The 14,950-nt window shown below is 34.3% G+C and overlaps 1 protein-coding gene across 1 annotated transcript in view; it reads right to left on the bottom strand.

Annotated features, from left to right (window-relative positions):
• LOC133172121 (uncharacterized) overlaps positions 1-12,916 on the bottom strand; it is a 13,327-nt gene extending 411 nt beyond the window's left edge. The window contains exons 1-6 of the mRNA XM_061306938.1: positions 12,820-12,916; positions 12,613-12,735; positions 9,480-9,668; positions 5,366-5,456; positions 5,022-5,254; positions 1-295 (exon numbers count right to left, since the gene is read on the bottom strand). The exon at positions 1-295 is cut by the window's left edge and continues 68 nt beyond it. Of these exons, the coding sequence (XP_061162922.1) occupies positions 1-295; positions 5,022-5,254; positions 5,366-5,456; positions 9,480-9,668; positions 12,613-12,735; positions 12,820-12,916 (1,028 nt within the window). The remainder of the gene's footprint in view (positions 296-5,021; positions 5,255-5,365; positions 5,457-9,479; positions 9,669-12,612; positions 12,736-12,819) is intronic.
• Positions 12,917-14,950: the final 2,034 nt, after the last annotated feature.

The raw sequence follows: 14,950 nt of genomic DNA, 5'->3' as shown, positions 1-14,950 counted from the left end.
TCCTTTGATTCAATCCTTTCAAAGTACTCTGTGAACAGGATGCACTCCCTTTTGCCATTGCATTTATTTACAGACTCTGTAAATGGTGTCTGGTAATCTGTAATTGTTCTATTGAGTGGTAAGGAAGAACTACAAGAGTTAACTGTCTTTTCATCACATCCTAATCCTTCATCCTGACAGCTATCTCTAATATTGTGCTGTCTTATATATATCGTCTGATTCTCGGGACAACGGACTTCGTACTTTTTCCAGTGCTGTGTTTCCAAACAAGGGGAGCTGTACAGGATACATTCAGCTTAAAATACAAGATCAAATGACACGAAACTTATATTCTCCGGAAATGAATTTTGAAAAAAAAGAAGAAAAAAATCCAGAAACATGACACATTCAGTGATTAAATTCAAAATACCATGCAAACTTGAAACTTTTTTTTCTAAGTATCACTTTCGTGTTTTTATGAGTAGAAGTGTAGCTTCTGCTAGAATTGAACAATAATAAATCATGTACTTCTTACTTTTTATAGTCTGATAACAGTTTTTGGAAAACCCTTGCTGAGTTGTCCACTTTCCTTGTGATCAGTAGGGAAAATAGTGCTGAAAAAGCAGGTTACTGTACCTTTTAAATTCAAAAGAAAGTGCAGTATGATAAGTTCCAAAGTGTGCAACATCGTCAATCTCTAATCCATGTAACGCCCTTCTTTATCTCCTAAAAGGTCTAATAAATTTTACAAATAGAAGATGCTTTTTGAGTACTTTACATGCGTTCTGTGTACAAATTTCTCGAAATACAACATCCAAGGTTCCAAAGGTTCCGTCCGTTTGTGGTAATTAAGCCTACATCCGAGTTAAAGATCGTGTTCAAGTAAGTGAAATCTTTTTTCCACGAATACCTCCTTGATATTTGCACTATAGTGTGACATCACTTGACTTTCTGATGATTGAAAATTGTTAAAAAGAGGAAATTGTAGCATAACAATTCTATATCAGATGACGAACTATTCCACTATTTCTGCAAAAAAGTGTAATCTCTTGAATGTTTCTAAAGCATAGTAAAATTAAAATATTTAAGATTAGTTCTGAAGATGTTGGAAAATGTGATACTTTTAAATGATCTTCTTGTACCTTTTCGGGCTTTAATTTACCGCCTTCTTGTAAAGAAACAGTGATAAACTTAATTAGTTAAAGGTGGTAAATTGCTAATTATAACCAATCATTCTGGTGCTGAAATATCAATCTATCATCAAGTGAAGTGAACTATGTTATCAGTAGTTTTTTTCAGTAACTATTGGGCAATACAGTCCATCAGCATTCAATGAGAATATTTCAAAACAAGGGACAGGTGCATGTAAATTACAATAATTAAAATTCTTAAATTGACAAGTCTGGAATAAAAGCACTGAAGGGTTCCACAGTTCCAACTTTTGTATACAAAAACGATTATGGTGTAGCTATAAAACATAATATGTGATTATAAAATGATATGTAGAAATACTTTAGAATACTATAATAGCCTAGAAGATAGAAAAAAACTAAGATAGATATTTGATCACTAAGTGAGTGAGTGCTGGACGGGCGGGAACATATGCAAATACTTTAATGAAATACATCAAGGACCATATTGGAAATAAGCCATACTGGCTTTCATGGGCTATCCTTGGGTTTAGGCATATATACAATATAATATGCTTAGTTGATTTATATGCAAAATAAGATTTATTAGTTAATTCGTTTTAAATTCATCTCTTAAATCATGTCTATTCAATTAAGTTTTATATGTGTATAATACTCACACCTCAATATTCATGTACATTGCATAATGCATATTCCTGAATAAAGATTATTATTATTATTATTAACATCAGAATATTCAAGCAAAAAAAAGACATGATGTTTGAGAGGTATAAACGCTTGTGAAGGCACATAGTTCTTGGACATGGTGATTGAAAAAATTAACACTATCAAAGACGACATGATGCAGCTGTGAACACATTTTTTTTCTGAAAATAATCTTACCGGATATATAGTCATACCGGGTATATATCTAAAACTCTGAGTCTAGGAAATAATATTTGTCACAAAACATTAATCTTTAAGGTAAAGATAGAGAATCTCGGTATCCTTGGCTCAAAGTGGCAGATGAAGATGCACTCATTTAATCAGGACCTGACGACCTATAAACAGTTTTCCCCTCTGTTTTTTAAAAAGATAAAAAGATGGGCGTACAAGGCGTACAAACTGACCGGTCAGCAGGGGATGCTCACTCCTCCATGGCACCTGATCCCACATCTGATGTTTTGGAGGTCCGTGTTTGCTCTGCTCCTATTTTGTATTGTTTAATGGACTTTCGAGGTTGAATACTGTTCGTTATCTCCATATATTTCATTATAGCTTAAAATATGTAAAAGCAAATTTAATTTATGAACTAAGTTTTAGAGCAAAGTTCTAATTATTGAAAGGCATGAAATTATAACAAACAAAACGTTTCTGCGGAAAAATTCTCTCGGCAAAAATTAATCTATGGTAAAAAAAAGGGGGGATTCTTTAGTATTGAACCCATCTAAAAGTCCTAAGTATAAATATCTTTCAGACTGACACGCTAACCACTACGTATACACCACACAGCTAATAAAAAAGTGGTGGCGTTTAAAACTTGCTTGAAATATGACCCTTGAGTAACTTGACCAAATATTTCTCAAAAATATACAAATGTTGCGTCATTAAATTGTATTTCTATTTTTAAACGTAGAATGAGTCCTTGCTCCATATTTTTGCTGAGCAAAAATGTATGTTTTTTAAAACATATTATGAAGATATACTTTCAAACACTTACTTAAAAAAAAACATTGTCTTTACTGACAAGGGCATTGTATCACCATAGAATTTACAAAATATTGAGGTTAAACAAAACTGCCGATATCCTTGTATTATTAACTTAGGAAAGTAAACTAAGGAAAGTTGACTGATTGATGATTTATTAGTTGAATTTAGAAGAGGTCAATCTATACACGATTACCAATATTATACTTATTTTAAAAAAAATGTCTTTTTTGAATAAAGACTGTTCCAAGTCAAAATAGGATAAGAGGAATAGTACATTTGTTCTATTACTGAAGAAAGATAATAATAAAACAAGATGTGTTTGTGAAACACTGATGCCCCCGTATGGCAGCTTATGGCGAAGGTTAAAGTTTCTCAAATGCAAGTCAAAATCCAGGCCAAAAGATAAAAAATGTTGGTACCCAAAGAAAGGTCTTGTCTCGAGGAATATACCTGTGAAATTTTAAACCCTAGCTGCAACTGTTCAAAAGTTATGGCCAAGGTTAAAGTTTTTTAAAAGTAAGTAAAACGTCAAGGTCAAAGTCAAATTTGTTGGTATCCAAAGGAAGGTCTTGTCACAAGGATTACATATGTGAAGTATGAAAGCCCTAGCACCAATCATTTAAAAGTTATGGCCAAGGTTAGAGTTTTTCGAAAGTAGGTCAAACTCCCATGTCAAGGTCAAAAGGTCAAAGTGGTTGGTATCCAAAGGAAGATCTTGTCACAAGGATTTCATATGTGAAGTATGAAAGCCCTAGCACCAACCATTCAAAAGTTATGGTCAAGGTTAAAGTTTTTCAAAAGTAGGTCACACTCCTAGGTCAAGGTGAAAGGGTCAAAGTGAATGGTATCCAAAGGAAGGTGGTGTCACAAGAATTACATATGTGAAGTATGAAAGCCCTAGCATCAACCATTCAAAAGTTCTGGCCAAGGTTAAAGTTTTTCAAAAGTAGGTCAAACTCCCATGTCAAGGTCAAAAGGTCAAAGTGGTTGGTATCCAAAGGAAGGTCTTGTCACAGGGATTACATATATGAAGTATGAAAGCCCTTGCTCCAACCGTTCAAACGTAATGGCCAAGGTTAAAGTTTTTCAGAAGTAGGTCAAACTCCTAGGTCAAGGTCAAAGAGATTGATATCCAGAGGAAGGCCTTGTCACAAGAAATACACATGTGATGATTGAAACCCCAAGCACCAACTGTTCAAAAGTTATGGCCAAGGTTAAAGTTTTTCAAAAGTAGGTCAAACTTCAAGGTCAAGGTCAAAAGCTCAAAGTTGTTGGTATCCAAAGAAAGGCCTTTTCACAAAGAATACACATGTGAAGTTTGAAACCCCAAGCACTAACTGTTCAGAAGTTATGGCCAAGGTTAAAGTCTCATAAAATTTTACAAAAGTGGGTCAAACTCCAAGGTCAAGGTCAAAAGGTCGAATACGATGGTACCCAAAGAAAGGTCTTGTCACAAGGAATACACATGTGAAATATGAAAGTCATCCCTTCAACCGATCAAAAGTTATGGGCAAGGTTAATGTTGACAACAGACAGACAGACAAACAGACAGACAGGACAAAAACAATATACCCCCGGGATCTTTCGATCAGGGGGCATAAAAATATATTGTAAATTACATTAACTTTGTTTTTCTCCTGATCAAAAAACATCAGTCTCAATTGATACCAACACGTAACACAGAAAATCCATTCAATAGAGTCTGTAGGGCGTATAAATACAAAACTACTTGTAGTATTACAAACAAATTTTCTGCAAACGAATCATACATTTATTGTATCACTTAATAAATAAAAGTTCTTGCTATATGTTTTGTTTTTTTTTTGAAAAAAAAAAACAACGAATGGGTAATCAAAATCTTTTAGCAAAGTGCACTCTTTTCTTTTACGGTATAGCTGTCCCAAATGACCATTCATACACTATGCTTGATTTTAAAATATACGTTTTCTTTGCGTTGATTTAGGGCATCAGTTTATGTTCCCACAGTTTAATTAAATTGATATATTATTCTATATGATATATGATATACAAATATTTTGTGTATCTCAAAATATCGAGTTCCGATTCATGTCATTGCTTTTATGAAGTAAAACACATGCAATGTTTCATCGGTACATATATTATTATTTCACAGCTTCACGTTAAAAGATATTATATAAACTGAAAATTCGGTGATTATTCACTTTTCAATTTCTTTTGTACTCCACTTCAGATCTGGAAGAATCTCAATATACACATTAGATTGTGGCAATGGAAAGTGAATGGGTTCCTCGTAATCTTCAGTTTGATCCGTTGATGAAATAAGGCTTGTGTACACAACTCTGTGTGACATTTCTGACGATATTTGTATGGCACTATTGTTCCTTTCAATATTCTCTACTGATGTCAAATTCTTCCCTTTCTTTGTACTATCGGAAGTGTCTGTGGACATCATCCTTAACAACGAAAAAAAAACAAAAAATTATTTAGGTCATCAAAGAGAGAGAGAGAGAGAGAGAGAGAGAGAGAGAGAGAGAGAGAGATTGTTTCACAGCAATGACACTCACTTGTTTTTTCCAGGTTTGAATTTCCAGATGAAAAGAGATGTGACAACGAGAAAAACTAAAATGGTACCCGTGACCAACCAACCATGATATTCTAGAATATGAAAAAAAAAATAAATCATTTAAATTCTTTATCAAGATGAAAAGAGCAATGCGGTATGTTATTTCACACACACACACATATATATATATATATATATATATATATATATATAGAAAGCACAAAGAAATTCACTTTTATAAGGATACCCACTTCCGCCCCAGCCCGGAGTTGAACTCTCGACCTACGGAATCTGTCTCCTAGCAGTACAGGAACAGCGCGCTAGACCGCTCGGCTATCTAGGCAGGTCAAAAAACTTGCTTTCGATGCCGATGGAATTCTCGCGGCGCTGCCCTACACTACACAGTCATTGAGAATGGAAGTGAGATACAGTTTTATATATATATATATATATATATATATATATATATATATATATATATATATATATATATATATATATATATATATATATATATATATACTGAAAAATATTAGAGAAATTGTCCTGTCTAACATACAATTGTATATATCTCATCAGCTTTTAGGTTTGTTCCAAACAATATGTTGGGAACACGAGAGAGTCAAACAACACCATTGTACTATAAGACCATGGTACTCAATGAATTCGTTTGTTTTAAAACATTTCAACCTTGAAGTTTACAAATTTGAGGACATGGCAGTAGTGATTATTGACCATAACCCAAAATGAACCGATGCTCAGAGAAAAAGCTAAGAAAAATTCTGGATGTAAAGGCTAAAATCATTCCGCCCTAATTGTATTAACAAATTGAATGCTTTCACCAGAATGAACTTGAATTAAACCAAAATGTTTGGCAATACCAAACAAAACTGTTCTCTTCACAACCAATTAATTCAAATTATTATAATTATGCAATTTTTGATTATCTTCTATTCATTTTAATAACTTTTTTAAACTTGTTTCTTACTAGTACTATTTTTCGATAACATAAAAAAAATTCATTTCGAATTAATAAGTTTTCAACATCGGATTGTAAAACTGTAAATAAATACGGGTAAACCACAGGCTGTATTCATGCTTTTTACCCATAGTAGAATAATAACACAAGGTGTCTAACTCAAAGTACATGGAGTACCCCCTCCTAGGCCATTTACACTTTCAGATGAAATGTACTGGCAAACTGTTTATTATCATTGTCTTGTACGATAATTTTTCTACACAACCATATATAACGTGCTTGTATTTATTTTCTTTAATCTCCGTAAACAGCGTCAACTCTGCTTGCAGACTGCAAATTCAACTTACGCCATGAGGAGGTATGTACTAATCCAGGCCAGATAGCAAATTTAAAAATGAGTGGATTCTAAAATTCAATTCCAATGTTTAAATATTGCAGTGAATAAATAGAATTTGTTTCTGTTTTATTTTCCATAACAAGAGGCCCAAGGGCCTTAACGGTCATCTGAGTACAACAATTTAGATGATCCATAAACTGATAAATGAAGCTTTGTTGTCCAAAAGCAAGAAAAATAGTACGATTAAAATAAACAAAATAATTGGTCTAGCATCTATCTATCTGTCCCCCATTTATCACTATTACCATGCAGACTTTTAACAAAGTATCTATTTTTAACCCGATATTATTACCTCTCACATTGGCCTCACATTTTTATTCATCTATTATTTCCAAGTCTACCTGATCATTAAAACTATGAAAGTACTTTTTGTACTATACAATTAATGTTATTGCATAATTTTCTTATTTTATTAACCTTATAAATACATTGTCTACAATGATTAATTATCAAAGGTGAATGGCAAAGGGGAATAACTTCACTCAGTAGAATATAAATTAATAGAGCCCTGGCCAGGACCAGAACACTTGACTAAATGGTCCAGATGTTCAAAAATTCTGGTAAAAATACCCTTGCTTATTAAAACTTTTACTCTGTTTGCCTCCAATATACTCATGAGCACAGAAGATTTTCAAAGAAATAATGCATTTTCACTATTTAACACAGCCCTACCCTAACACCAGAACCTATGTTCCAGGGTCATGAATTTTACAAATTTGGAAGAGGTACCCTCATCATCATAACTATGCAATTAGTTGAAGATTTTCAAAGAATTCACACATTTTCACTATATTATCAATAGAGCCCCCCCCCACCCCCCTCTCAGAGAAACAACAGAACCCCTGGGACCACAAGTTTTAAAAATTTTGTAAAAAGCATCCTTGCTCATCATAACTATACACTTCTTTCTTTCCTTCATAACCAGAATTAGAAAATTTTTTTTTGAAAGAAATTATGAATTTTCACTTTATTATCAATAGAGCCCCCCCCCCCCCCTTCACCAGATCCCCTGACCCTGGGGCCATGAATTTCACAATTTTGGAAGAGGCATTCTTGCTTATCATAACCATGCACTTCCTTTGTTTAAATAATACCCAGGAGCAGAGAAGATTTTCAAAGAATTGATGCATTTTCACTATATAATCAACAGAGCCCCGCCCTAACACCAGAACCCCTGATCCAGGGGCCATGAAATTCACAATTTCTGAAGAGGCACTCTTGCGTCATAACTATGTTCTTAGTTAGTTTCTTTAATACCCATGAGCAGAGAAGAAGATTTTTCACATAATTAATGTATTTTCACTATTTAATCAATAGAGCCCCCCCCCCCTTTCACCAGAACCCCTGACCAAGGAGCCATGAAATTCACAATATTGGAAGAGGCACTCTTGTTTATCATAACTTTGTACTTAGTTAGTTTATTTCATACCCAGGAGCAGAGAAGAAGATTTTCAAAGAATTAATGCATTTTCACTATATAATCAATAGAGCCTCGCCCTAACACCAGAACCCCTGATCCAGGGGCCATGAAATTTATAATTCTGGAAGAGACATTCTTCTTCATCATAACTATGTACTTAGTTTATTTAATACCCAGGAGCAGAGAAGAAGATTTTCAAAGAAATAATGCACTTTTACTATATGATCTATATAGCCCCACCCTAGCCCCAGAACCCCTAACCCTGGGGCCATGAATTTCACAATCTTGGTAGAGGGCTTAATGCTCATTACAATCATGCCAACAGTTTGACTGCTTGGTGTCCAGGAGTAAAGAAGAAGATTTTTAAAGATTGCATTAATTTTAGTGGTTTTTGCCCCACCCCTCAGGCCCCGGGGGGGGGAGGGGCAGGGACCATGAAATTCACAAATTTTGTCCCCCTTCACCCATAGATGCTATATGCCAAAATTGTTGAAATTCATTGAGCGGTTTCAGAGAAGAAGCTGAAAATGTTCAAATATTAACGCACGACGCACGCTGAGTAAACTCAGGTGACCTAAAAATCAATACGATATTTTTCCGATGTAATTTTAGAAACAGATTTTTATCCAAAATCCAAGAACATATCCCCCTAAAAATTAGTACATACCACTTCATGGTGTGAGACGAATTTTCCTGCAGAATTTTGACGCTGTTTTGTGTAGAAAACAATGGTAGTAAACAGTATGCCAGTGCATTTATTTCTGAAAGTGTTTGTTTAACGTCCCTTTCGAGAATTTTTTCACTCATATTCCACGTCCCGCAGTGGGATTCGAACCCGCGACATGAGGATCAACTCCTTACTCCGCGACTCTAGAACAGACGCTTTAACCACTGCGCCACGCAGGCGACGAAAGTCTAAATTCCTGCGATTCTGGGGAGTGGGGTACTCCATGTAATTCTCTTTAGATATCTTGTGTTATTATCATGTCTAAATAATTTTTTCTAATTATGGCATGCCAAACGTTAGAATGTTCAATCTTTTGAAATGTATATTGCGTAATTTTCCATTTGTATTGTATAATTTTCAATTTTTATCGTATAACTTTCTGTTCTATAATTTTTCATTTGTATTATATACCGGGTAATTTCCCATTTGTCTTGTATATTTTTCTTTATTTGTATTGTATAATTTTCCATTTGTATTCTATAATTTTCAATTGAATACTTCATTTACGTTTTAACAAACGAAACATGTATTCCCGTTTAGATGATTAACATGATATTGGCCTTCAACTTACTCTTCTGACACTGTTGAGTACCTTGGTGTGTTCCAAAGTCAGTATTAACTTGGACATTAGATGACAAGTCAGCTGACTCAGTTGTAGAGAGCAGTGATTTTAGAAATCCAGGTTTGGTGTAGTTTTTATTGGTACTTTTCTTGGTTGTGTCGATAGTTGAAGGATCATGGAAGATCAGGGATTCCGCTCTGGCAACTGATGCGGCATTTTCTGAAAAATAAGTTATTTTAAAAATATTATTATAACCCTCTAACTCCGTCTTTACCGTAACTCCGTCACTCTCGGGAAACTGATAATCCAGTTATATATATATAATATTCATCAACAGTAAAAGACAACCTAAAAACCTCCGAAGAATATTGTGTAAATCTACATTTCACCAACGGAATTTGTATGTGGTCAATAAATGCTCTGATTCACGTTGTGGAACCTGCCAGTATATTAAAGAGGGAAGTACTTTTACACTCGGAAATAAAGAATTTACTATCAATGCAGATATGACCTGTGCATCTAAAAATGTTATTTATTGTATAACATGCGCTGGATGCGGACAATTATACATAGGAGAAACGGGGACCACACTACGCACTCGTATACGCATACATAGACAACATATCAACCAACCCGAGTACAGAAAAATAAAACTCAGTGAACATCTTGCTGTTTGTGGACAGGGACAATTCTCAGTTTATCCCTTTTATAAACTCAAAACAGAAAATCTTTTAGAAAGACGGGAAAAAGAAAAACATTTCATCAAGATTTTTAAACCGTCCTTAAATAGTTTAATATAGACTGTTTCATGACTTTATTATTTATTACGCTATTAATGAACAAAGTAATTTTACTTAGACTCTATAATTGTTTCCTCTATAAGCATTGTGACGTCATTGCATTGTTGTTGACGTTATCATCAGGTAGCGTTATAACGTCACATGTTTGAATTGTTTTGAATTGTAAAACGTCTGAAGAAGTATAATGAAAGCGCTTACGTTTTACTAACATTGTTGCCTTGTTATTTTTAATTTTCATATTAATTACCGGACACTGTGATATTTCTTTTCATTTTTTGGATATATATATATATATATATATATATATATATATATATATATATATATATATATATATATATATATAAATATAATATCTACGTGACGGAGTTACATTCATATGATGTAATGTACATCGAATGTAAGTTCATTAATATCAGTAGTGTTATTGATTGATTGTGTGTTGTTTAACGTCCCATTCGAGAATTTTTCACTCATATAGAGACGTCACCATATACCGGTGAAGGGCTTCAAATTTTGACCTTTACTCGGCACTCAGGGCCATTGAGCAGTGAGGGATCTTTATCGTGCCATCCGAAGGACCCGCAACTTTCACTTCAAAGTGCCAAGTGCATGGCGAAGGAACAGTTGTTACCCATTTTTTATCGACTTGGGTCTGTCGCGGCCGAGATTCGAACTCACGATCTTCCAATCAGGGAGCGAGCTCTCTACTGACTGTCAGTAGTGTTATGTGAGCTCGATAACTGAATTTTTTAAAAGAGTAGATAAAACAGTGCTTAAGTTCATAACTACATGTAAGTGTTGCAAACAAAACACAATTCAAAAAATAATTCAGATGGTAAAGAGGTGTGTTTTCCAATTATGGTGTCGGAATTTGGGTACTCGGGGGTATATACTTATCTGGAAGAGAAAAAAAATATCCATCAATGCGTGAAATTGTTTTACTATCTGATTTAATTTTGTTTTGATATTGTGCTTCTTTTAACCGTAACCATAATTTCTTAAGAGATCCTTTGTTTTTGTTTTTTTTTATCTAATTTTGTTAAAATAATTTTATTTCGACTTTCTACATTGAACCAAATTTCTAGTTTGACTGAAGAGTTTTTGATCTGATTGTTTTCTTGGTTTCTATATTCAGTTAATATGTAAACTAATGTAATGTAAAAATATGTGGAGTAGTAATATTCCACTATCATCTACATATGGTGTTTATGTCTCCCAATTTATTCGATACTCAAGAGCATGCTCTGACTACAAATAAGTTCGTTACAGGGATTCCAAAAACCTCAAGATCGTGTGTTCGAATCACGGCCGTGACTGATAAAAAATAGGTAGCAACTGTTCCTTCGCCAAGCGCTCGACACTTTGAGTGAAAGTTGCGGGTTCTTCGGATGAGACCTTAAAAACCGAGGCCCCGTGTCGCGGTAGGCGTTAGCACGAAAAAGAACCCTCACTGCTCAATGGCCCTCAGTGCCGAGTAAAGGTCTAAATTTGAAGTCCTTCACCGGTATATGGTGACGTCTCTATATGAGTGAAAAATTCTTGAACGGGGCGTAAACATAATACATTCAATCAATCGAACAATCTCATTTGAAGTCAGCATTTTGTATTTTCTATGGTCGTTATAATGACCTTGTTAGTAAATAATACGAATTATTATTGCGTTATTTTTTGACTGATATATTTCATACCGATTGTTAGGCCATTGTTTTATGCTAAACTTAACCACGGATTATTCGGTCTACCTGATCAATACATCGCGGGGCTTACAGCGGGTGTGACCGTTCGAGAGGGGATGCTTACTCTTCCTAGGCACCTGATCCCACCTCTGCAATTTCCAGGGGTCCGTGGTTTATGCCCTGTTCACAAATTTGTATTGTTTGTAGGTTTATTGAGATCCATCACTGTTCGTTATCTTAAGGTTTTTACCTATTGATTTATAAAATCACTACCAGTATATCCTAAGATTTGAAATGTGATCCAACATTTGTGTTCGAGCGGTACCATCTAAAGATTAACGTAAATTTACTTTAATGAATACCATTATTCATCAATACTTTTACATAAATCAGTTATCCTTATCAGGATTAAAAAGTAAAGATAATTTTTGTAAAAATTTATCTTACTAATTTTGACAGTATAAATGAATGATCTTTATGACCAATTAATGGATTGAAGACCAGGTCTCCCTTTAATGTAAGTGCATACTCCATCTCCTTGTTGATGGACTACGATCTTTTCTGATGACGGTTTTAATACATCAATATGATTTCATTCTTGGATATAAAGCAAAATGCAAGGTCTCTGTTCTCTGTGTTATATTAAAGAGGAAGATTAGAAAAAAAATGTTGATATCAACATACCTTCAATTAATACTTTCAGAAATACCATGCTTTCTAGGGATGTCAAGTTCACAGTAATGGATATACGATCACTTCTGATTGACAAATTTCGCCCGTACACTGTGTCTCCTTCCTTCTCTGTTTCTGAAAATGTTGTTTCAAGAAGTCGTATTAATCCAACCAAATATGATTGTTTGGATAAATTATCATACGCAGAGAATTGCTTACTTTCGGGAGTATTTTGGAACCTCGGGTTAGTTGTGATGCCTGTCTTGTAAGAACGCAGAATTAGTAATCCGGATACGGTCCCCAATATTTCACACATGCAAATCTTATTTCCACCGTCTGCCTTCAAATATAAGTTTCCCTCGCGACTTACATTTAGATATGTACACATATCGATGACAGATCTCTCAGTTTCTGAAGAGAATCAATTTTGGATTATTACATGTAATTTTTGTTCAATATTAGGTACGAACATGTACCTTAACTGCACAAATATTTATTTAATAATGTTTATGTATTTATTAATTCTAGGTAGATATAAGAGATATTGCAGTCATTAACTTTTTAAATTATTGTACCTTGATTTTTTGTTTCATTAATTAAACTTACAAATTGTAAGACAGAAATATTTGTCATTTTTGCTGTGCTACCCCTACACAAATATAAATAACAATTCTATGACGTCATGGTACCTGGTATGCATTCATATTCAATACTCTGACGAACCATCGTATTTGGATAACTCTGAAGGGATGGACAATTGCTTCGAAATAAATTCTCACTGTCTTCAAAATACTGTTTACTCAAAGTACACATGTTCTTTCCATTACAGGTGCTGATCGCGCGCTGGAAGATACCAGAGATTGTTGAGTTAATGGGGTAGTGTTGTCCACATACCAATGAATTCTCAACATTACACCCAAATAATACGTCAAGTTGCGATAGCCTCTCGAATCCATCCTCTATCACGTGATTTACAATGTATATAGAGTGGTAGGTTTGACACTGTAAATCATATTTATCGATATCCACAGTCCTGCGGCAGGGAAGATTATGAAGAGATCCAAATACTACAAAGGACATAATTAAGGTTTAGCAAAGAACAAAACAAAATAGTATACATACTGTAGATCTTGAGACTTTTTTAAATCCAATTCTTTTTGATATATGCTTTATATGATTTAATTTACAGAGTACAATGCAGTAAAAAAATATATATTGTTATGAACCCATTGTGACAGTAATAGTTGTTTACTGATTTATTTATTGTTGATATTGTTGGAATATATAATGTTATATTAATAGGAATAATAGTAGTTAATGATTATTCCTGAGATATGAAGAAGTTACAATTGTCATGTGTATTGATGTTTACTTTTGTGCGGTACTGTACTACAGTGTATGTAAACAAGGATCGAACAATTCTTGTATCCAGCGAGAAATACAACCCCAAGATTATTCAACAATTAGTTAGAGGTGCAGAGACAACTATTTATCAACTTTGTCTATCAGCAACTTGTGTTATATAGAATTACTAAGCGTAATCACCCAGCTGACAGCCAGCTATAATTATGTCAACACGTGCTCAGCACATCGTCACCTCGGAAAGATGATTCAGCTTTAAATACCATTCACCATGATTTATAGACATAATAAGCAGAATCTACACCTTTTAATTACTCACGTATGAATGTTAAGACATCGTTAAATACTTTGTATAAGCCGCATCAGTCGTAATCTCTAGGCAGAATTCAGCAGTGTTTTCATTCGCAGACGCCATCTTCCTTCATGAATAATTATGAAGGGTCACGTGATAAACACTATATAAGGCCGATCCCGACCTGAAATCATCACTTCGGTCATCAAAATGAGCTAGCAGCAGCTTTTCCAGCCAGACCATCCGGCTCCGAAGGTGAATATTTTGCACCTTCTCTATTAGTTACATAGATTTGAACATACATTCCATTCATGATCTATTGATGTTTAGTAGGAACACCATCACCACCTTCTGTATCATATTCAGCATCCCTACTCACCTTCCTTAGAAGGTGCAACTAGAGAGAGTTCAACACCTTCAATCACCTTTTATCACCTTCAACTAGAATTATAACTGCAATTATATAGCCTGTATATTATCTACACTATATGTACCTTGGATAGGTACCATAGTTGTGTACACCTTCAGTTGATAGGTCACCTTCTACACCTTCTCTATACCAAGTGTACCTTCTACTTATCAATAGAGATTATCACCTTCTCAGAACTTCTACACCTTCTTATGAATAGCCAGGCATCACCCTGAGAAAATATCAACACCTAGAGACCTGAACTACATTAAAGAGCGCGTTTGACT

Source organism: Saccostrea echinata, unplaced genomic scaffold (genome assembly GCF_033153115.1).
Source record: "Saccostrea echinata isolate AGI-Se365-2 ecotype Australia unplaced genomic scaffold, CSIRO_AGI_Sech_v1 ptg000054l, whole genome shotgun sequence".
Lineage (NCBI taxonomy): Eukaryota > Metazoa > Mollusca > Bivalvia > Ostreida > Ostreidae > Saccostrea > Saccostrea echinata.
This window is presented reverse-complemented; position numbering and strand designations above follow the sequence as displayed.